The sequence below is a fragment of the Eschrichtius robustus genome, chromosome 10 (genome assembly GCF_028021215.1).
Source record: "Eschrichtius robustus isolate mEscRob2 chromosome 10, mEscRob2.pri, whole genome shotgun sequence".
In the NCBI taxonomy this organism is placed as follows: Eukaryota; Metazoa; Chordata; class Mammalia; order Artiodactyla; family Eschrichtiidae; genus Eschrichtius; species Eschrichtius robustus.
Window position 1 is genome coordinate 117,592,123 of NC_090833.1, and position 23,867 is coordinate 117,615,989.

At 47.2% G+C, this 23,867-nt stretch overlaps 1 protein-coding gene and 1 long non-coding RNA gene across 6 annotated transcripts in view; one reads left to right on the top strand and one right to left on the bottom strand.

Moving 5' to 3' along the window:
* Positions 1-10,201: 10,201 nt before the first annotated feature.
* Positions 10,202-23,867, bottom strand: part of PALLD (palladin, cytoskeletal associated protein) — a 367,391-nt gene continuing 353,725 nt past the window's right edge. For all 5 annotated transcript variants that reach the window (XM_068551769.1, XM_068551772.1, XM_068551771.1 and 2 more), the window contains 6 exons: positions 21,567-21,661; positions 19,710-19,842; positions 16,307-16,514; positions 14,018-14,183; positions 13,483-13,616; positions 10,202-12,407 (listed from right to left, as the gene is read on the bottom strand). In XM_068551769.1, coding sequence (XP_068407870.1) covers positions 12,235-12,407; positions 13,483-13,616; positions 14,018-14,183; positions 16,307-16,514; positions 19,710-19,842; positions 21,567-21,661 — 909 coding nt within the window. In that variant the 3' untranslated portion in view covers positions 10,202-12,234. The remainder of the gene's footprint in view (positions 12,408-13,482; positions 13,617-14,017; positions 14,184-16,306; positions 16,515-19,709; positions 19,843-21,566; positions 21,662-23,867) is intronic.
* On the top strand, positions 15,278-16,365 carry LOC137769804 (uncharacterized). The gene is made up of 3 exons (XR_011075092.1): positions 15,278-15,358; positions 15,560-15,729; positions 16,229-16,365. It is a non-coding gene; the product is annotated as an uncharacterized lncRNA (long non-coding RNA).

Here is a 23,867-nt window from a genome sequence, read left to right on the forward strand (position 1 = left end):
GTCTGTATGTGTCCCTAGGTCTGAAGTGGGTCTCTCGTAGACAGCATATATATGGGTCTTGGTTTTGTATCCATTCAGCGAGCCTGTGTCTTTTGGTTGGAGCATTTAATCCATTCACATTTAAGGTAATTATCGATATGTATGTTCCTATTACCCCTTTCTTAATTGTTTTGGGTTTGTTTTTGTAGGTCCTTTTCTTCTCTTGTGTTTCCCACTTAGAGAACTTCCTTTAGCATTTGTTGTAGAGTTGGTTTGGTGGTGCTGAATTCTCTTAGCTCTTGCATGTCTGTAAAGCTTTTGATTTCTCCATCGAATCTGAATGAGATCCTTGCCAGGTAATCTTGGTTGTAGGTTCTTCCCTTTCATCACTTTAAATATGTCATGCCACTCCCTTCTTGCTTGTAGAGTTTCTGCTGAGACATCAGCTGTTAACCTTATGGGAGTTCCCTTGTATGTTATTTGTCGTTTTTCCCTTGCTGCTTTCAATAATTTTTCTTTGTCTTTAATTTTTGCCAGTTTGATTACTGTGTGTCTTGGCGTGTTTCTCCTTGGGTTTATCCTGTATGGGACTCTGCACTTCCTGGATGTGGGTGGCTATTTCCTTTCCCATGTTAGTGAAGTTTACGACTGTAATCTCTTCAAATATTTTCTCTGGTCCTTTCTCTCTCTCTTCTCCTTCTGGGACCCCTGTAATGTGAATGTTGTTGTGTTTAATATTGTCCCAGAGGTCTCTTAGGCTGTCTTCGTTTCTCTTCATTCTTTTTTCTTTATTCTGTTCCACAGCAGTGAATTTCCACCATTCTGTTTTCCAAGTCACTTATCCATTCTTCTGCCTCAGTTATTCTGCTATTGGTTCCTTCTAGTGTAGTTTTCATTTCAGTTATTGTATTGTTCATCTCTGTTTGTTTGTTCTTTGATTCTTCTAGGTCTTTGTTAAACATTTCTTGCATCTTCTCGACCTTTGCCTCCATTCTTCTTCTGAGGTCCTGGATCATCTTCACTATCATTATTTTGAATTCTTTTTCTGGAAGGTTTCCTATCTCCACTTCATTTAGTTGTTTTTCTGGGGTTTTATCTCGTTCCTTCATCTGGTACATCGTCCTCTGCCTTTTCATCTTGTCTATCTTTCTGTGAATGTGGTTTTTGGTCCACAGGCTACAGGATTGTAGTTCTTCTTGTTTCTGTTGTCTGCCCTCTGGTGGATGAGGGTATCTAAGAGGCTTTTGCCAGCTTCCTGATGGGAGGCATTGGTGGTGGGTAGAGCTGGCTGTTCCTCTGGTGGGCAGAGCTCAGTAAAACTTTAATCCACTTGTCTGCTGATGCGTGGGGCTGGGTTCCCTCCCTGTTGGTTGTTTGGCCTGAGGTGACCCAACACTGGAGCCTACAGGGGCTCTTTGGAGGGGCTAATGGCGGACTCTGGGTGGGCTCACACCAAGGAGTACTTCCCAGAACTTCCGCTGCCAGTGTCCTTGTCCTCATGGTGAGACGCAGCCACCCCCTGCCTCTGCAGGAGACCCTCCAACACTAGCAGGTAGGTCTGGTTCAGTCTCCTATGGGGTCACTCCTCTTTCCCCTGGGTCCCTATGCACACACTACTTTGTGGGTGCCCTCCAAGAGTGGAGTCTCTGTTTCCCCCAGTCCTGTTGAAGTCTTGCAATCAAATCCCGCTAGCCTTCAGAGTCTGATTCTCTAGGAATTCCTCCTCCTGTTCCCGGAACCCCAGGTTGGGAAGCCTGACGTGGGGCTCAGAACCTTCACTCCAGTGGGTGGACTTCTGTGGTATAAGTGTTCTCCAGTTTGTGAGTCACCCAGGTGTGTGACAAACTGCTGGGTAGCAGTTATGCGATTTGATTTTATTGTGATTGCACCCCTCCTACCCTCTCAGTGTGGCTTCTCCTTTGTCTTTGGATGTGGGGTATCTTTTTTGGTGAGTTCCAGTGCCTTCCTGTCGATGATTGTTCAGCAGTTAGTTGTGATTCTGGTGCTCTTGCAAGAGGGAGTGAGAGCACGTCCTTCTACTCCGCCATCTTGAACCATGCCCATGGTATTTGTTTTTCTTCTTCTGACTTACTTCACTGTGTATGACAGACTCTAGGTTCATCTACCTCGCTACAAATAATTCAATTTCGTTTCTTTTTATGGCTGAGTAATATTCCATTGTATATATGTGCCACATCTTCTTTATCCATTCATCTGTCGATGAACACTTAGGTTGCTTCCATGTCCTGGCTATTGTAAATAGAGGTGCAACGAACATTGTGGTGCATGACTCTTTGAATTATGGTTTTCTCAGGGTATATGCCAAGTAGTGGGATTGCTGGGTCGTATGGTAGTTCTATTTTTAGTTTTTTAAGGAACTCCATACTGTTCTCCATAGTGGCTGTATCAATTTACATTCCCACCAAGAGTTCAAGAGGGTTCCCTCTTCTCCACACCCTCTCCAGCATTTATTGTTTGTAGATTTTTTTTTAAATTAATTAATTAATTAATTAATTAATTTTATTTTTTTTGGCAGTGTTGGGTCGTTTCTGTGCGAGGGCTTTCTCTAGTTGTTGCAAGCGGGGGCCGCTCTTCATCGTGGTGCATGGGCCTCTCACTATCGTGGCCTCTCTTGTTGCGGAGCACAGGCTCCAGATGCGCAGGCTCAGTAGTTGTGGCTCACGGGCCTAGTTGCTCCGCGGCATGTGGGATCTTCCCAGACCAGGGCTCGAACCTGTGTCGCCTGCATTAGCAGGCAGATTCTCAACCACTGCGCCACCAGGGAAGCCCCTGTTTGTAGATTTTTTGATGATGGCCATTCTGAATGGTGTGAGGTGATACCTCATTGTGGTTTTGATTTGCATTTCCCTAATGATTAGTGATGTTGAGCATCCTTTCATGTGCTTTTTGGCAATCTGTATATCTTGTTTGGAGAAATGTCTATTTAGGTCTTCTGCCCATTTTTTGGATTGGGTGTGTTTTTGTTTTTTTTTTTTTTTAATTTTATTTGTTTATTTATTTATGGCTGTGTTGGGTCTTCGTTTCTGTGCGCAGGGCTTCTCTAGTTGTGGCAAGCGGGGGCCACTCTTCATCGCGGTGCGCGGGCCTCTCATTATCATGGCCTCTCTTGTTGCGGAGCACAGGCTCCAGACGCGCAGGCTCAGTAATTGTGGCTCACGGGCCCAGTTGCTCCGTGGCATGTGGGATCCCCCCAGACCAGGGCGCGAACCCGTGTCCCCTGCACTGGCAGGCAGACTCTCAACCACTGCGTCACGAGGGAAGCCCCAGGATTGGGTGTGTTTTTGATATTGAGCTGCATGAGCTGCTTGTACATTTTGGAGATTAATCCTTTGTCAGTTGCTTCATTTACAAATATTTTCTCCTGTTCTGAGGGTTGTCCTTTCATCTTGTTTATGGTTTCCTTTGCTGTACAATAGTTTTTAAGTTTAATTAGGTCCCTTTTTTTTAATTTTTGTTTTTATTTTCTGTACTCTAGTAAGTGGATCATAAAAGATCTTGCTGTGTTTTATGTTAGAGTGTTCTGCCTATGTTTTTTTCCTAAGAGTTTTAGTGTCTGGCCTTACTTTTAGGTCTTTAATCCATTGTGAGTTTATTTTTGTGTGTGGTGTTAGGGAGTGTTGTAGTTTCATTCTTTTGCATGTGGCTGTCCCGTTTTCCCAGCACCACTTATTGAAGAGGCTGTCTTTTCTCCACTGTATATAGTCTTGCCTTGTTCATCATAGATTAGTTGACCATATGTTCCTGGTTTATCCCCAGATTTCTGTCCTGTTCCAGTGGTGCATATTTCAGTTTTTGTGACAGTACCATACTGTTTTGATATATTACCTTTTTCATATAGTGTGAAGTCAGGGAGTCTGATTCTTCCAGCCTTGTTTATCTTTCTCAAGATTGGTTTGGGTATTAGGGGTGTATTTTTTTTTTTTTTTTTTTTGTATAAGGGTTCTTCTTAAAGTTTATTGGAGTATAGTAGATTTACAATGTTGTTTAAGTTTCAGGTGTACAGCAAAGTGAATCAGTTATACATATACATATATCCACTCTTCTAAAGATTCTTTTCCCATATAGGTCATTACAGAGTATTGAGTAGAGGTCCCTGTGTTATACAGCAGGTCCTTATTAGTTACCTATTTTATATATAGTAGTGTGTATATGTCAATGCCAATCTCCCAATTTATCCACACCCCATTTCCCCCCCTTTTCTCCAGACAAATCCTAGGTTTGTTTTCTACATCTGTGACTGTTTCTGTTCTGTAAATCAGTTCATTTGTACCTTTTTTTTTTTTCCCACTGAAGCTGTGTTTGGTGCTGGGATCAACATATAAAGTTCCCAACTTTTGAAGTTGCAGGTTTCAGGGGCAGACTGTGGGGTAATACTAGGTTAGGTACATTAAAGGGGGTGGAGCTGATATAAAGCCTGAGAGATATAGGGATCAGCTGATTGATTTAAAGGCCAATTACATGACTTAAAGGGTGGTTGAGTGGAGGGGGCCCTAAAATGTTTCTTTTGTTTCTCTGGCCAAGGACATCATATTTATAACTTTGGAATTTTTATGACCTACAAAACTAGAGCTGTTTCTATTTGGAAACAAAAAGAAAAATACAGTATTTCAGTTTCATTCTTGAAACAAACTTCTCATGGTTAACATGTACTGATTAAAAGATCTTCCTTCTGGAGAGATCCTAAAACTCTGTAGGTGACTTTATTGTGATTACAAAAAGAAGGGGAATGTAATCAGGCTGGAAGGTGCCCAAGGCCAGTGCAGCCAGCTGGGGGGCGGGGGGCAGGAGGAAGGGTTCAAAACTGCAGTTAGAGAGGACAGCCACTAGAGGGTGCCAGAGCACCGGCGTCGTGCGCATGCAGCTCCCAGTTTGGACCTCCCGAATGTGAAATGGGCTTGGAGATGGGGTTGCTCTAACCTTAGGGGGGTGCCTGGGCAGGAGGGGTTGGTTGCTGTGTGCCTGTGACTGGCCCAGTTGGCTCCCTTCTCAGAGGGACACAGGTCAGCTAACTATATCCCATCTGGAAGTTACAGCCAGATCGAGGGGCACAGTGGCTGGACACCCTGGCAGGCTGTCTGTGTTCTGACTGCATTTTCTCTCACCAGAGGCAGGACTCTGGGCAGAGATATATTTTGCTTGACTCTTGGTCTTCAAGCTGTAGGCCTCCGTGAATGCTGGCATCTGGAAAACAGAGCGGGTGGTTGTGAACCTGGAGTGCGTAAAACCAGTGGTATTCTGGAGGGCAGGCTGTGCTCCTCTCTGTGCCTTTCTGTCCAGAGTTCTCCCCAAACTTCTTTCTTCCCTATCTGAGTCTCTTCCACCTGTCTGCACTCCCGTAACCTGAGCCATGAGTGATCACAGCCTGTATGCCCAAGAGACATCATATGGTGTTTGTCTTTCTCTGTCTGGCTGACTGCACTCACTACAACCATCTCTAGGTCCACCCATGTTGTCTCAAATGGCATTATTTCATTCTTCTTTATGGCTAAGTAATATTCCATGGTATATATGTGCTACATCTTCTTTATCTATTCATCTGTCGATGGACATTTAGGTTGCTTCCGTGTCCTGGCTATTGTAAATAGTGCTGCAATGAACATTGGGTGCATGTGTCTTTCTGAATTATGGTTTTCTCTGGATATATGCCCAGGAGTGGGTTAGCTAGAGTGTATGATAGTTCTGTATGTAGTTTAAAAAAAAATTTTATTGGCGTATAGTTGATTTACAATGTTGTGTAAGTTTCAGGTGTAGAGCAAAGTGAATCAGTTATACATATATCCACTCTTCCTTTTTTTAGATTCTTTTCCTATACAGGTCATTACAGAGTATTGAGTAGACGTCCCTGTGCTATACAGTAGGTCTTTACCAGTTATTTTATATACAGTAGTGTGTATATGTCAATCCCAATCTCCTAATTTATCCCTGCCCCCTCCCATCCCCTGGTAACCATAAGTTTGTTTTCTACATCCGTGACTCTACTTTTGTTTTGTAAATGAGTTCATTTGTACTTTTTTTTTTAAGATTCCACATATAAACAATATCATATTTGTCTTTCTGTGTCTGACTTCACACAGTATGACAATCTCTAGGTCCACCCATGTTGCTGCAAATGGCATTATTTTGTTCTTTTTTATGGCTGAGTAACATTCCATTGTGTGTGTGTGTGTGTGTGTGTGTGTGTGTATATACACATACACACACATATACACACCACATCTTCTTTATCCATTCATCTGTCAGTGGACATTTAGGTTGCTTCCATGTCTTGACTATTGTAAATAGTGCTGCAGTGAACATTGGGGTGCATGTATCATTCTGAATTATGGTTTTCTCCAGGTATATGCCCAGGAGTGGGATTGCTGGGTCATATGGTAGTTCCATTTTTAGTTTTTTAAGGAACCTCCATACTGTTCTCCATAGTGGCTGTACCAGTTGACGTTCCCACCAACAGCATAGGAGGGTTCCCTTTTCTCCATACCCACTCCAGCATTTATTGTTTGTAGATTTTTTGATGCTGGCCACTCTTGACTGGTATGAGGGGATACCTCATTGTAGTTTTGATTTGCATTTCTCTAATAATTAGTGATGTTGAGCATTTTTTCATGTGCCTCTTGGCCATCTGTTTGTCTCTTTGGAGAAATGTCTATTTAGGTCTTCTGTCCATTTTTTTTTTTAATAGATTTGCATTGTTTTGTTTGTTTTTTTTATAAATTTATTTATTTTATTTATTTATTTTTTTAGCTGTGTTGGGTCTTTGCTTCTGTGCGAGGGCCTTCTCCAGTTGCGGCGAGCAGGGGCCACTCCTCATCGCGGTGCGCGGGCCTCTCACCGTCGCGGCCCCTCTCGTTGCGGAGCACAGGCTCCAGATGCGCAGGCTCAGTAGTTGTGGCTCACAGGCTTAGTTGCTCCACGGCATGTGGGATCTTCCCAGACCAGGGCTCGAACCCGTGTCCCCTGCATTAGCAGGCAGACTCCCAACCACTGCACCACCAGGGAAGCCCTGTCCATTTTTTGAGTGGGTTGTTTGATTTTTTGATATTGAGCTGCATGAGTTTGTATATTTTGGAGATTAATCCCTTGTCGGTTGCATTGTTTGCAAATATTTTCTCCCAGTCCATAGGTTGTCTTTTCGTTTTGTTTATTGTTTCCTTTGCTGTGCAATAGTTTTTAAGTTTAATTAGGTTCCATTTGTTTATTGTTGTTTTTATTTTCAGTACTCTAGGAAGTAGATCAGAAAAGATCTTGCTGTGTTTTTTTGTTAAAGAGTGTTCTGCCTATGTTTCTTCCTAAGAGTTTTATAGTGTCTGGCCTTACATTTAGATCTTTAATCCATTTTGAGTTTATTTTTGTGTATGGTGTTAGGGAGTGTTGTAATTTCATTCTTTTACATGTAGCTGTCCACTTTTCCCAGCACCGCTTATTGAAGAGACTGTGTTTTCACAATTGTATATTCTTGCCTTGTTCATCATAGATTAGTTGACCATATGTATGTGGGTTTATCACTGGACTTTCTATCCTGTTCCACTGATCTGTATTTCAGTTTTTGTGACAGTACCATACTGTTCTGATTACTTTAGGTTTGTAGTACAAAGTCAGGTAGCCTGATTCCTCCACCTCTGTTTTTCTTTCTCAAGATTCCTTTGGCTATTCGAGGTCTTTTGTGGCTCCATTGAAATTGTAAAATTTTTTTGTTCTAATTCTTTAAGAAATATCATAGGGATTGCACTGAATCTGTAGATTGCTTTGGGTAGTATAGTCACTTTCACAATATTGATTCTTCCAATCCAAGAACATGGTATGTCTCTCCATCTGTTTGTGTTGTCTCTGATTTCTTTCATCAGTGTCTTATAGTTTTCTGAGTACAGGTCTTTTGCTTTCTTAGGTAGGTTTATTCTTAGGTATTTTATTCTTTTTGTTGCGATGGTCAATGGGATTTTCCCCTTAATTTCTCCTTCTGATCTTTTGTTGTTGGTGTATAGGAATACAAGAGATTTCTGCGTATTATTTTTGTATCCTGCAACTTTACCACATTCATTGATGAGCTCCAGTAGTTTTCTGGTAATATATTTAGGATTTTCTATGTGTAGTATCATGTCACCTGCAAACAGTGAGTTTTAGTACTTCTTTTCCAATTTGTATTCCTTTTATTTCCTTTTCTTCTCTGATTGCCATGGCTAGGACTTCCAAAACTATGTTGAATAATAGTGGTGAGAGTGGACATCCTTGTCTTGTTCCTGATTTTAGAGGAAATGCTTTCAGTTTTTCACCATTGAGAATGATGTTTACTGTGGGATTGTCGTATATGACCTTTACTATGTTGAGGTAGGTTTCCTCTATGCCCACTTTCTGGAGAGTTTTTATCATAAATGGCTGTTAAATTTTGTCAAAAGCCTTTTCTGTGTCTATTGAGATGATGCTATTTATTATTCTTCCATTTGTTAATATGGTGTATCACATTGATTGATTTGCATATTATTGAAGAATCCTTGCATCTCTGGGATAAATCCCACTTGATCGTGGTGAATGATCCTTTTAATGTTTTGTTGGGTTCTGTTTGCTAGTATTTTGTTGAGGATTTTTGCCTCTATGTTCATCGGTGATATTGGCCTGTAATTTTTTTTTTTTTTTTTTTGTGATATCTTTGTCTGGTTTTGGTATCAGGGTGATGATGGTGGCCTTGTAGAATGAGTTTGGGAGTGTTCCTTCCTCTGCAATTTTTTGGAAGAGTTTGAGAAGGATGGGTGTTAGCTCTTCTCTAAATGTTTGATTGAATTTGCCTGTGAAGCCTTCTGGTCCTGGAGTTTTGTTGGAAGATTTTAAATCACAGTGGGTGGCAGCCACACCTGGTTGCTAGTCATGTGCCCACTCCTTTCTTAGAGACACAGAACTCGGAACTGAGACAGGGCCCCCCTCTGAACTGGGACAGGGCAGTCGGCCCCTAGGTGTGTGTTTAATTAGAAGCCTGCCCCTTAGGCCATAGCTGTGAAGACCACTGCCCTGTGTCACAGAGAGACTGGGGTGCTTCAGTGTGCTGCCTATGTGCTCTGCCCCGGGGGGTAGCAGGGTAAGAACCGTTTCCCCATTACAGACTTACGGGACTCGCAAATGTAAGCCCCCCTGGCCAGCAGAGCTAGGCCATTCAGGTGTCCCCTGGGCCCCAGGCCAATGCACGGGCCCCTTCATGGGAGCTAGTGGCAATCTGGAGGCAGAGGGATGGCGTGAAGACAGCGCCTGCCCTTGGGGGTTTCTGGAGAGGATTCGGGTTGGCCTGACACGTGTCTAGCTAGATATCTGTCCCTCAGGCTGAACATAAGCAAAGAAGCCTCTTTCACAGAGGGTCTGGGCGCTTTTCAGTTGGCGGCCTCTGTGCTGGTCTGTGGGGCGGGCTAGTCCGTGCAGCCCTGGAAGAAGCATCTCTCAGTGCCCTGCAGCCTTGTCTCATGGACGGAAGCCCCGTTGGCTTTCAGAGCTACACGTCTTGGGGGCTGGTCTCAGAGGCAGGCCTTAAAAGTTGGGGTCCTGGTGAGGGGTTCAAGTCCTTCACTCCCCGGGGAAAGCTTGGGGTTGAGTTCCCTCCTGACTGTGGGTCACCATGCCAGGCAGTGGGGGTCACAGTGAGGCTGTGCCTCAGCCCCTCCTGTTGTGACGTGGGTCTGTTCTCATTCACCCGAGGTTTCTTTTGGAGGATACGTAGTAGTGGATCTGGTGTGTCTGGGGGAGGACCTCTTGAGCCAGAACCCTGTATACTTCTAAGACAGCGGCTATGGTACGTGGTCGCAGGATGCTTTCCCGGGGGATCACAGGATCTACTGTTACTCCCAGGCACATGTCCGGTAAACTGCTGAGGTAGGCGGGGTTCTGAGCCAGCTCCCAGTGTCCCCCCGTCCTGGGGTGCACCCCCCTTCTCTCTCACCCACACACAGATCCAGGCTCTGTGTGGAAGGGATTCTGCAGACCCAGGTCAGGTGGTCCCTTAAAAGGCACGGGACTCTTCTTGACCGGAGTCAAAGCGTGAGAGGGATTTGTCCCGAGGGGGATTCTCACTGCCGGTTTTGGTGAGGGAGGGGGGTGACGCGGCCTGTAGCAGCCCAGTGGCCCCCACTGACAGACCACGTGAGACCCGGTCCTATAGCTGCGAGGAGCCCAATTCTGTCCCAGCCGCTTGCGCTCAGGTGAGAATGCACTGCAGCGGACACAGTGGTTCTAGTCTGTACCAGTTTATTACAGCAAGCAATAGAAAATGAAAACGACTGAATATTTGCTTCACAAAATTGCAACTATTATTTGTTAAATATTTATTGATGTTAAATCCACATTACACCAGCACAACAATCCAAAGTAGTAGGATAGTACTTATTTCTTTATAAATACATGAAAGGTGGCAAAATAATGCTACTTAATCCCAAACCCAGCAAATCAGCAAAAAGTCACATTCAGAAAAATTTGGCAAGTAAGAGATGATGTTAAGTCATAATTCTACAGTATAGAAAGGTCCAGGAGAGACTTTGCACGGTGTCTGAAATCCCACATCAGCAATGCACGTAGGTGTGGTCAGAGACACGTGTGCCACTCTGCACAGAACGTGGGCACCGGAGCTCCAGCCTGGCATTTAAAGCTTGCTTGGTTGGTGCTCTCACAAGGAAGGAGAAAGCTGTCCATGTGAAGCAGCACAACGGAATATACACAGTGGCACACAGATACAAAATTACTTAAAAAATACTATGTATTGAATTGAGTAACTGAGCTAAGAGAGTTCAACATTTTTATTATAAATAATGAAAGATAAATGTGTTTTGCATAAAGAATACAGTGTGTTCTCTTCATAGGAAAGTACCATTAAAGACTCAGGTTTTATAATATCAGCCCAAATTTGTTTTTTTCTCCTTTTAAAAGTTTATTGGTTCTGACTTAAAACCATCAAGTCTGGTCAGAATCCACTCCATCTAGCTGATGCAGAATCACAGGCATTCAAAAAGCAGTCTTTGCCCGAGATGCCTTTACAAACTACTTGGAACCCAGCAACTTCTTAAGGCAAAAAGGTCTCGTGGCAGCAGGGAAGTGAATTAATAGTTTCCATCCACTGTATGGCGGTGCCATGGAGAAAATGCATTCTGGCACCCCCATCTTTGTCTCCCCAAGTAGACTAGCGCCCACAGGCTGTTTCTGATCCGTGACAATCTCGCAGCTCAGCCCATATTCAACTTGCGGTACGCACCTCCAACCTCCTGCTCCGGCGCCAGCTCAGACACCGCAGCGTCCCGAGCACGAGCTTCCCTCTGACTGACCCTCGATTCCCTGACTTGGGAATGGCGGTGTTGTGTCACTTGTCTTAGGTTAAGTTTGAAGAAAACCAAAGAAAAGCCTGGCCTTGACCGTCTCGTGCTCCGCTACCTTCATGTAAATGAACACAGTCTGAGTGTGCTGGTTGTGCTTCCTTTCCCTCTTCTCTCTGCTCCTTCCAAACCCGTCTCCTCCAGATGCTACACAGCTTGGTCACTTGGGTGGTCTGGGTGCCCTTCGTGGAATGGACTGCGATATGGTTCTGCTTTATTCAGAGCACTTTGTATTATTTTCATATGGTTTGTAAGTAAGCGCCCTACCAAGGTAACATGAAGAGAAAATACTACACGTAAAGAAAAAGAGGTTAAGAACGAAGGTCTTAACCTTGTTAGAAAACTCCTGATGTTAACAGAACTGAAGGCAGGTGGCTCCTTCCGCACGGTTTAGTGGAAAACAATTTGCAGACAGGCGTTTCCTTGGGCTTCCTGGTGGCGCCCTCCTCCTCCCATCCCCCGCGTGGGTCCCTGGCTGCGTGAGCACACTGCCCCTCAGAGCCCAGGTGGTGTTGTCCCCTGTGGTGCCGCCACCTCCGGGGAGCCCCCCGAGCTCACGCTGGGTGGCAGCACCTACGCTGGTGAAGACACTCGGGACAACACAGGTCGTGGTCACCTTTTTTCCGTTAGCACTTTGGCATTTCAGACCCCCTGAATCACAGCACTTCCCAAAGTTTTAAATTGGCTGATGAATGTGAATTCTCCGCGCAAGGTGTGCGTTCCTATCAGCATCGCGTACGCAGCCTCTACGTCTGGTTTACCAGGAAGAAAAGTAGGATTTTGGTGTCCTTTTGTTTCTTAGAGCCAAAGGTATGCTTCTGCCTTTTCCGTCCCGTGACAGAGGAGAGGTGGGTCAAGGCAGCAGCGGTTTCAGTGTCTGGGCTCTGCGGAGAGCGCCAGCTCACAGGTCCTCACTCTCCACCAGGCCAGGGCTCAGCATCAGGTGCGACGGGCTGGCCTCGGGCTGGAACGCAGCCCTGATGTCGAGTCCCTGGTCCGAGAGCGCGGCGTAGCGGCTGGCCGAGGGCCGCACCCGCTTCGGCTTGGTGCTTGGCGGGGGCTGCTGCCACTGGGCTGCAAGACACAACACGGAACTCAGAATCTGTAACCAGGTAGCATGGCTCTGGCTGTGTGCCAGGCACGTGTTCTTTGCAAAAGACCGAACACATCCATGGTAGAAGTCCTAAAATGTACGAATGGTTCTGCAGTCTACTCACATGTTGCAGATTTACTGCCTACACAGGGTGGTGGGACTACAGCAGCTCGGGAACAGAGACAGCGTGTAGTTTATCTTGATAGTCAGTACTCACTGCAGCTCGGGGAGTCCTTTGAAATGGCTGCTACACTTCCTGATTCTCACTTTGAAAAAAAACTTCAAAGCTCAGAATGTATAAGTGCCACAGTAATGATAGTCATCAGGTATTCTGGACGGATGTTCTAACACAAATTGTTTGAAAGGAGCTGGGCGATAGGGAAGGTTGAGGTCAGTCATTTCTTATGTGTGAAATCAGTTCTGAATTTTTCCTAGTGGTTTTCTTGTCACTAGATCACATAATGCTACTGGGCTAGTCTGTAAACTTAGAACATTTTTCTTTCAATCTGGGATGCATGTACACAAATATACGTACACAAACACTCACAAACCTAGTGCTGAACTGCTTAAGATATGTTAACACAAAGCACTAAGCCACAGGAAGTATGCATTCCAGGTTCAATGGGCCACACGTTTAGAGTGAATTAAGAGGCTGTGACAGGATCATAGCTCAGGGGGAAATGTTAAAAGGGAGTCATTTGCACAAGGCAGTAACAAAATGTGAAAAATCTGTGCTTATGCCTTTGCCTGGTGTTAACTCCTAAGGGTGCTGGGTAAGAAAGCCACAGCTGGGTAGCCGACGCCAGAGAAATCCACATGCACATTTTGCTAAAAACGCAAAGTTCCTGAGTGATACTTGGGCACTGTTCTCCTGGCGAGGTTCACTATTAATGATGAGAAACTATAAATAGAAAGAGAAAGAGCAGTGTGAAATTTCTGGCAAATAAAGCGCTAGAGTTGTTGATGAGATCAGAGTAACGTGATTTGCTGTGCCGACGCCCGACTTGTCGTAACTGAAGGAACCAACGTATCGAGGCGAGAGGGAGGGGTACTCACTGTAGACGTCCAGCCGGGCCGTGCAGGACACGATCCCGGCCTCGTTCTTGGCTGACACCGTGTACCAGCCAGCGTCGTCCTTGGTGGCTCCCTGGATGAGCAGACACACGTAGCCGTAGTTGTCCTGGTGCAGGCTGCAAAAGACGGACATGGCCATAGGGCTCGAAATGTTTCAGGACGCGAAGCATCGCTTTTCATTAGCTCATGAGAAACAGAACTGTGCAAGCAGCGGATAACAGGGTCCTCCTAATTCTGCAGAGGCCGCCAGCCCGTGACAGCTAATGGGAGGGGGAGGGGCCGGGGCCGGGAAGCTGGAGGAAGCCGAGCGCTCAATTCCCAGGGGAGGATCTGCCCCCGCAAAGCACTGCCTGCATTAGGCGGGGAGCCGCCGCATCACACAGCAGGGCGGCCGCCTACGGAAAGCGCAGGCGTGTGGGGGCTGGCCCGGGGGCGGCGCACACGGCCGCGTGCTGGGCACCTGCCTTTGGGACCATCAGGACCCCTGCGGGTGGGGGGCGGCCCCGTGGGCTCTCACCTCACGCGGTCCGTGCTGTGAGTGAGCGACTCGTTTTCCTTCTTCCAAAATATCTGCGGTGGCGGCACCCCGGACACCCGGCATTCCAGCCGCACCGGGTACCCGTCCGCCACCCCTGTGTTCTGCAGCTTCTCGAGGAACACGGGGGGCTTGTGCGCTTCCTTAGCTGCGAAGACACGAGACGGATTACCTACCAGTGACGGGTGCAAAAGGTATCACAAAAGAACGCAGGTGCTTTCAACTGTGCTGACGTCGTTTTTCACTGCAGGTGGCAGGACGCTTGTCCTCTCTCCAAGTTATCCCTCCTCCACCAAGAAAGGTTCCTACCCTTCATTCCACTCCTTTCTCTCCTCAATCCGTTCAAGTCCGACAGGCCTGCACCTGCTCCCAGAGCGTCCACCTGAGTGGTCTCGGGGGACCTCTGTCAGGCTGGTGACTGATGAGGGTCCCTGCCTCAGCCCACCGCTGCCATCTAGCGACACTGATTCACTAGATTCCCACCCTGCTGGCCTAAAGACCCTGAGGATTTCTAGGTCCTGGCTTAAGAGAGACATACCACAGGCTATAAAGGGGGAAACAAGAGGAGAGGCAGCTTTAAATAGTTATCTGAACACTAGGAATGTACATTCTATACATTACCCGTTCCAATTTGTATTTCTTTGAAGAAAGCTATGGAAACGACGACTATTACCCAGTCTGGAAAAATCAGAACTGTTGGTAACACTCTGATTATTACCATCAGTGTTTTCTTGGATCTGCGGTGGGAACAGTCCCAGAGGAAGAATAAGTCTTAGCTACCATCATCCTAGCTGCCAACAATGAGTCTGAGGGTGCGGCCTTCTCCACCCCCTCCTCTGTGACAAATAATAGCAAAGCAAAGGTAAACGTTGTACCTGAAATTTTTAAAAACCTAAGACCCTCTATGACCTTGAATTATATAGAGGGTTAATTTTTATTGGACTTTTTGTGGTTACTTGACCTGGGCTTCCCTGGGAAGAGACCTCACTCGGTGCTCTTCCTGGGCCCCAGTTTTCAAAAGAGCGTAAAATGTATAAGACGGGCCTGTAGGTCGCAGCGACCCTCCACAGTAGGTCTCACATCTACATTCTGGAGCTTGGCTAGGCAGGCTCGTGGGGATGCAGAACTTCACAGGGTTTCGCCCTTGTGACACGACTTAGCCCTTAAACCCTGAGCATCACGGCCCCCCTTTTACAGTTGGGGACACTGAGCTGCAGAGACAGACCTGCCAGAGGACACAGCCAGGAAACGAGAGCTGGGCTGGGAGCTGAGCCCTGACTTCCTCCGGAAGTGCCGACGGGGGCATCTCGGGCCTGAGGACAGGTATGGTCAACGGGGGGACCCCAGCAGCTGAGTTTGAGGAGGGAGGGCTGCAGGAAGGAGTGAAACTGAAGCGGGGCTGGCACACAGGCTGCACGCTGCCCGTGTTCTTGTGTGAACACGTCTAGGTGTTGTCACAAGAATCCCTGGCCCGGACTGTAGCCGGGCCGCCCGCTGTGTCCTCGCTGCTGCTGTTTCCCCTAGGAGCTCGAAGGCTCCCGGCACCGGAGGGGCACCGGATCCTGGCCCCTGGGAAAGTCACTTCACCTCTCCTAATTCCCATTTGCTGACTGCCTCATGGGGCTGCCGTGAGGACCAAGTGAGCGCTTTGCATGCAGTGATGAGAAATAAACGCTCCGTTCTGCATTTTTCAGGTGAGCACAGAGGACAGGCTCTCTACTCATGCTCAGCTCCTAAGGACACTAAACCTTTCCATAAACTCATTTCCCATACCTAAGGGTAAAACTTTATTCTGGTAGGTAAATTCCATAAAGATACATAGTCGATTAAAAAGCAAACCTGAGTTTAATCTGTCTATGACATTGGGGGTAGATCACAGTGTTTCAAAGTTTTGAATTTCGAAATCACTGCACATGACTTTAAAAGCTAGGTCTACATGGAGAACTTCCTGCATGAGCACATTCTCCTACATCGTCTGGTTCCTGGAGGCCGGGCTGCTGCTGCCCTTCCTGTGTGACACTGGGGGCCCAGGAGAAGGGGAACTGCCCAGGAAAACTGCTCAAACCCTTTCCTCTGGCTGCCAGGCTGACGGGGGAAGGGAAGAAAAATAACCACGGCTACAGCAAAGAAAAAGTGATGTTTCTGACTTGCCAGGTCTTAACACGTTGATGATAACAGTCTATTTTTTTTCAGCGGTTTGATGTACTTTCCACGTGGGTTAGTTTGTTTCTACGTCTGACGCTCACCCTGGGAGAGGTTCCCGGGACCTACCTGCGACCACGAGCTCCAGGCTGAAGGAGTTGTGTCCAGCCCGGTTGGTGGCCACGCACGTGTAGATGCCGGCGTCCCGGGCCGTGACGGGCTCGATGATCAGAGAGTGCACCCCGTTCTCTCGCACCAGCATCTTGTGGGCGCTGTCCTGGCGGATGGGCTTGCCGTCCAGCAGCCAGCTGAGATCGGGGGTTGGCAGCCCACTGACCTAAACCGGAAAGGAAGTGCGAATGAATTCCTCTGCTACGGAAACAGAGTGAGGTCACGAACACCTAAGACACCGGCACAAACTCCTCCTTCTGGACAACATGAGGCTCTTAGCATCAGGTCACGTTTCTTACTTACTTACTTATTTATTTTTGGCTGCATTGGGTCTTTGTTGCGGTGCATGGGCTTCTCACTGCAGTGGCTTCTCTTGTTGTGGAGCACGGGCTCTATGCGCATGGGCTTCAGTAGTTGTGGCTTGTGGGCTCTAGAGCGCAGGCTCAGTAGTTGTGGCACACGGGCTTAGTTGCTCTGTGGCACACGGGATCTTCCCGGACCAGGGCTTGAACCCGTGTCCCCTGCATTGGCAGGCGGATTCTTAACCACTGTGCCACCAGGCAAGCCCACGTTTCTCTTTTGCTTAAAATCTTTGAATAGCTTCTCGGCACACACGGGCTCACTTCTAAACATTTCTTACAGAGCAACCCAGAGAAAAGTGAGATGGGGACTAAAAACATTCGCCATCGTCTTTCCTCACGCAGGTTATAAAGATGCTGAGGGTGATGTCAGCCCGGGGCTCTGAGCCCTTTGGAAAAAAGATGTCCAACCATGACAAGGACTCACACTCAGCTCGCATGGTTCACGATAAAGCCTCTCATCAAGGCTGCTGTAGCTGCGGAGACATTAGTTAATGCAGCCATTAAGACACAGGGCTGTTATTATTTTATAATCCTTGAAACTAAGTAATAGGAGCCATACGAAATTACCCAGAAAGCCATCTCAACAAATTAGCCTCACAAAGGAAACATTAAAAAAAAAAAACCACTCTCCAGACCATGACAGTCGTGCTGACCAGAGATCAGACAAAAGCACGTTTAATGGCTAACAGCATGGTGTGCAGTGAGGGGAGGGGTGGCCACCGTCTGTCAGCTCTTTACTCTAGGGCCCTGCATTCTGAACGGGAAGAAAAGCACCCGTAAGGAAGGCTCTTTCACCCCTACCCCAAATGTACCAGTGGGAAATCACATACGGAAAGATGTCAGTGGGACTGTAAACCAATTCTTTTGAGAAGCAGCTCTGCCAAAATCAGCCAGAGAACTCACAAATTCCACTCCTGCTGTGTGAAGCTCATGTATACTGCCCCCAGGATGCCTCAGCCCCCAACAAACACACACAGCAAAGGCCTAGGGATTTACAGAAAACAGTTAAATCACTGGCTAAAAGCGGGCAGGCTCTGCACCCTCCCATCCGTCCACCTGCCACCCCCGGCGCACCACGCCCGCTCTACCTGTCGGGCCAGCACAGTTGCACGGAGGAAGCGGGTGGGCTCTCCCACCCGGGCTGCACAGCTGGCCCTGTTGGCCGGTCAGAAAAGGGAACCCTCTTGCACTCTTGGTGGGAATGTAAATTGATACAGCCACTATGGAGAACAGTATGGAGGTTCCTTAAAAAACTAAAAATAGGACTACCATACGACCCAGCAATCCCACTCCTGGGCAAATACCTGGAGAAAACCATAATTCAGAAAGATACATGCACCCCAGTGTTCATAGCAGCACTATTTACAATAGCCAAGACATGGAGCCAACCTAAATGTCCATCAACAGATGAATGGATAAAGAAGATGTGGTACATATATACAATGGAATGTTACTCAGCCATAAAAAAGAATGAAATAATGCCATTTGCAGCAACATGGATGGACCTGGAGATTATCATACTAAGGGAAGTAAGTCAGAGAGAGAAATACCATATGTGGAATCTAAAAATTGATACAAATGAACTAATTTACAAAACACACTCACAGACTTAAAGAATGAACTTTTATGGTTACCAGGGAGGAAGGGTGGGGGCAGGGAGGGATGAATTGGGAGATTGGGACTGACATATACACACTACTATATACGAAACAGATAACCAACACGGACCTACTGTATTGAGCACAGGGAACTCTGCTCAACATTCTGTAATAACCTAAATGGGAAAAGAACTTCGAAAAAGAATAGATACATGCATATGCATAACTGAATCACTTTGCTGTACACCTGAAACTAACACAACACTGTTAATCAACTATAGTTCAATATAAAATAAAAATTGAAAAAATTATGCTGGAGGGACTTCCCTGGTGGTGCAGTGGTTAAGAACCCACCTGCCAATGCAGGGGACATGGGTTTGATCCCTAGTCCGGGAAGATCTCACATGGTGCGGAGCAACTAAGCCCGTGCGCCACAACTACTGAGCCTGCACTCTAGAGCCCGTGAGCCATAACTACTGAGCCCACGTGCCACAACTACTGAGCCCGCATGCCTAGGGCCTGTGCTCCAAAACGAGAAGCCACCGCAATGAGAAGCCCACGCACAGCAACGAAAACCCAATGCAGCCAAAAAATAAATACATTTATATTAAAAAATTATGCTGCAAAGTATTTTATACATCTTTATACATTTTTATACATTTCTACAAGCTTTTTATACATTTCTACAAGCTCAGAGTTAACCTTCTAAGTGCCTTACATCCTGTGTTCTGCAATTCCACAGACAACCAGCAGAGAGAGCCCAAATTATTTTTTTAAAAGCTTATTCATATTTCAGAGCTAAAATTTAAATTTAAGGTCAATAAATAATGGGGCAAAAACACAAAACAATCAAAAAATTTCAGACCAGTGGTTCCTACACATTTTTGGCCTCGAGGTCCGGTCCTCTGGGAAGCTGATGGCAGGTGTACCACATACAACCTCCTGTGTAATTTCAGGCCCACACACCCGATGAGACCTGCTCACCCCAAGACCTGATTAAGAAGCCCTATCGTAAAGCGACGGAACGAAGGTGCTGCTCAGATGTCTCTCAGAAACAGGAAATGGGAGGCCTGAGAGAGTAGGTGTGTGGATACAAAATCTGTATGAAAACAGAGTGAATATAAGTAAGATCAGGACAGAGGACACATCCAACACAGTCATTACTTCAACAAAAAGGGCGACTTTGAGGGACAAAACCTCCCAGTTCACCGTCTGGAGTATGGTATACAGGGTTCTAGGTAAAGGACATATTCAACAAAAACTTAAAAGTCAAGGAAAAGAATGATTTGAAATGTATATAAATATTTAGTATGTTCCATTTTCTCTCCTCTTCTGCTAGAAAACATTGGAACTAGAGGGAAGCAGTATTGCAGGGAGAAGGGAGGCACCCACGCCCCTCACCTTGCAGTCCATCCTGCAGAGCCTGCCCTCCTGGACTGTCAGGTCCCCGGGAGCCTGCAGGAAGTGCGGTCGGAAGAATCGCTCCTGAATCGGTTCACCTTCGTCGGCACTGTCCCTGGATCTCGAACGAGACCTTCGAACGAGAGAGAAAACCAACAGATGGAAAGAAAGATGGGGGAGGGGAGGGAGAACGCCACAAAAGATAGACAATATAGATAAATAGTAAGTATTGTCAGGTTCAGTCATCTCTTCTCTATAATATATGGGGTGATAATACAATTTCCTTACCTGCTTACCTAGCTCCTAATCCCAGGGTTTATACCATAAAAAAAGTCAGTAAAACAAAATCTTGTTTCATTTGGAAGTTTATTATACATTTAATAACCTGCTAATTGCAGACTTCAAATAAGCTGCTGTCCTAACCCTTACAGCTAGCATAAATGGAAAATGGGGAACTAACAGTAGCCTATTTTTTCCTAAATAAATATTTTTAAAGCTGTATGAGAAGCGGCAGCTGTTGCTCATTTATTGCCAAATATTTTTCAACAGAAATTAGTACAGCTTTCCACTGTGACTGTAAATTTGCAGGAAATTAAAAGTTCTTATTATTGAAAAAGAATGAATATCTTCTAATAAAAATTTCTTTTCATATTAACCAGGAAAACACATCACATTTTAGGCAGGTTTTCTTCTGTAACCATTAACCATGTGCCTAAAGCAGTATTTGTTTTTCTTTTTTTTTGCTTTAACATAAAACTGTGCAAATCTCCCAGATTTTGTGCATCCTTCTTGCTTTGGAGTATGCTGCCAGAGCTGCCTTTAAGAGCAACATGATTTAAAGTGACTGCAGGGAAGACTTAGGAGTGAGGTGCTGAAACTAACCCTGCCGGTGATCATTGGAAGGTAAGTTAAGAAACACTTCAGTACCAAAAGTAGGAGCAAAGCAAATGAAAAATTAGTATAATACGCTAGTAATCACCAGCCTTCACCCATCAGGTCTCATTTATGAGCACAATGCCCTTCCAGGGGACAGTGGCCCACGAACGGCTGAAATGCACGGAAGGCCCCCGAGTAAAGCCGGAGAGAATGGACCTGCTACAGCTGTGCTGTGCGCAGGGATGCGGGGGCAGGTGATGCTGTGAGCAAGTCCCGCCCCGGGAAGCCGGCATCAAACCTGCGAGCGCTGAGGCCGGAGCTGCCTCCCAAACACCAGCACGAGCCCGCGCGGGGCGTGGACCCGCCCGCTGCTGCTTGCCGTGTCCTGCTCCTCCGGTGGCCTCACTGGCGTATCCTCCCCTGCGCCCCTGGCCCTCCAGGACCCCCTGAGCAAGGCCCGGGGACCGGCCGGCCCAATCACCGGCCCCTTCTGTAGCCACGTGTGTCACTGAGAGCCGCAGCCCCGCTGCCCGTCCTCACGTGCACTCGCTCGGGGCCACGGGGCAACGAAAGCGTCCAAAGTACAGCAAGTCTGACCTACGAGGCTAGGGTCTGAGACGAGCTTGTGACCTAAGCGACCGGAGGAGGGACCTTCGCACACGAGCTGATCTTACGAAACCCAGAGGGCAGCCCGCGTGATGCTGGTGAGGAAAGCGTGGCTAGAGCCTGGGTGCCACCGACCAGCGTGTCCGTGGTGACGTGGCTGCCGCGCGGGGCGGCTCCCGGCCCCGCTCACACGCGGCACGTGTCGGAGGGCGCCGGGCCCAGCCGGTACGTCCTCCTCCCCACCCCCAGCTACAAAGGAGCCACACGCCGCCACGCTTCCTGCCGTGTCCCCACCCTGTCCCCGCGATGCTGGCAGCGCTGGGTTATAGTGACAGTAAAAGAGCAGCAGCGCGCGGGAAGGGACGCGTGCAATACCTTCTGCCGTGAGGCTGGCCGGCGGGCGAGCGGGGGCTGCGGCCTCTCTGGTTCACGGCCTGCACCATCAGCCGTCCCGTGCAGCTGACGCGGCCCTGCGGGGACAGAGGGGACTGACGGTTAGCGGCCGGCGCCCCCGCACCGCCACCGTCACCACCGCCCCGGTCTCCACAGGATGCTCCTCCCAGCAGACTGACGTGCCGCACCAGCGCGACGCCAGCCCGTCTCTGAAACACGCCCCCCGGGGACGTCTTGTGATGATGCCGCTTTCAAGGTCAGATACCTACTGCTGGAAGCTAACTCTGAAATCAAACCAGATCATCTCAGTTTTCTCTTTAGTTACGTATTCATTAAATGTTAGTGGTATCGCTTCCCAAAACCGCACATTGAAAGAGCTGCCGGCATGAAAAAAGAAGCTTTACGTAACAAGCATGCCCGGGGCGACAAGGAGCATAACGGCTGTGGGACACCTTGTCCCCACAAAATGAGAGTATCTGAGATTTAAGAACCAGAGCAGTTAATGCCTGAACCCATGAGGGTCACATGATACGGGCCTATCTAATGAAAAGCTGTATTTTATAATCTTTTAAAAATATTTTTTATTTGAAGTATAAAGTCTATAGCCCCCCCACCCTGAACACACCTGATCTTGCCTGAAGTATAGTTCACTTAATATTATATTAGTTTCAGGTGTAAAACATAGTCAATAGTTTTATAGATTATACCCCATATAAAGTTATGATAACACATGGCTACACGCGCTGGCTTCTCTCTCAAATTGTCAACTGGAAATCGGGTAAGTGCTGTCTCGGGACACACAGCCATACTTAAGAGGGGCTGGGTGACAGGAATAAATGGCCCTGTCACTTTCCCTTCTGGTTTAGACTCATCTCTCCCTACGTCCAGCAGAGCAGCAGATGGTCTCCTCCTCCGCTCGCTCCTCTCAGGGCCCCGGAGGACGAGCGGAAGGACGGCTAAACCCTGACGGTGGCCGAGAGGGAGTACGCAGGGTGGGAACATGGGAAGCAGACCGATGTCGCACACTTACCCTTGGTGAGTTCCACAGCTCCAGGCTGAAGGGCGCGCTTAGAGTCAAAAGAAAGTTGACCCCTGACCCCCACTGTCATTGCAACTGGCCAAACGGGTGACCAAAGCAGAGGGGTTCTGTGGGTCCTGAACCGCCTTCTGAGCCCCCCCTCAAGAGGATGCTGGCGGGGACACGGAGGGGGACCCCACAGCAGGATGCAGGGAGGGGCCCTCGGGGTCTCCCCAAAGCCTGGGCCTCTTCAGGCCATAGTCACCAGGGAAGGCAAAGACACAGTACCGGTACAGACGGAGGGTTCGGAAGGGCCCAGGCGCTGTCGTAAACACACAAACTCAAGCGGTCTTGTACCGCGGGACACGCACCTTCCTCCACTGAGGCCACAAACGCTGCCTTTCCCGGAAATTTCCAAGTATAATGAAGTATAACTTTATGAGGGGAGTTATTTCCAACTTAGATCAACTGTATCTGAAGTTCAGGCCACACGATATGAATTCTCTCATGCTGATCTTACAAACACTTGGGATTCCCTAAAGCAGCTTGAAATCTGTACATCGATTCCATCGAACCCCTCACGGCCGGGACATACATCCCCATGATGTATGTCCATCGAACCCCTCACGGTCCATCATCACGGCCGGGACATACAAGACCCCATGATTCTTTTTGGAGCTTGAGGACAAGGAATTGCATGTTTTGTTTCCCACAAATAGCTTCCATTGTACTGATGATATGGTTTCCTTACTATCTGCTTTGCTGCTTCAGCAAATAATTTTAATTCGGAGAGATTAAAATAGAGTTACGTAATTTGGGTGGATTCTTCCTTGTGGTATAAAACCCAGAGGATCCACCAAGACAGTTAATATTAACTAATGATTTATGTAGTTAGATAAAGATAAAAGTTAAATTCAACCTTTAACCTTGAATTTGGGGAAGCAGATAATGGTGCTAAAAAAAAAAATTCCTCTAACCTGGATTTGAGTTTTGACTTTTTTCCTAAAGCTTTGGGCAAATCCTAAATTTGCTCAAGCCTACACTTCTTCTTTTGTAAAGGCTGGGGCGCTGTACCTCACAAGGGTGCTGCAGAGATTAAATGATATAAATCTATGATGATCCTGTCAATAGTGAACGTACTTTTGACGTCATCGTCACCGCTAACTCCGCCACCGCTGCTGGTACTGTGTTTCTCTGGGTCTGTGACATCAGGTGTGCACATTAAGGTGATTTTTAGGGGCCCAGCAGCTTGGCTGACTCCAGTG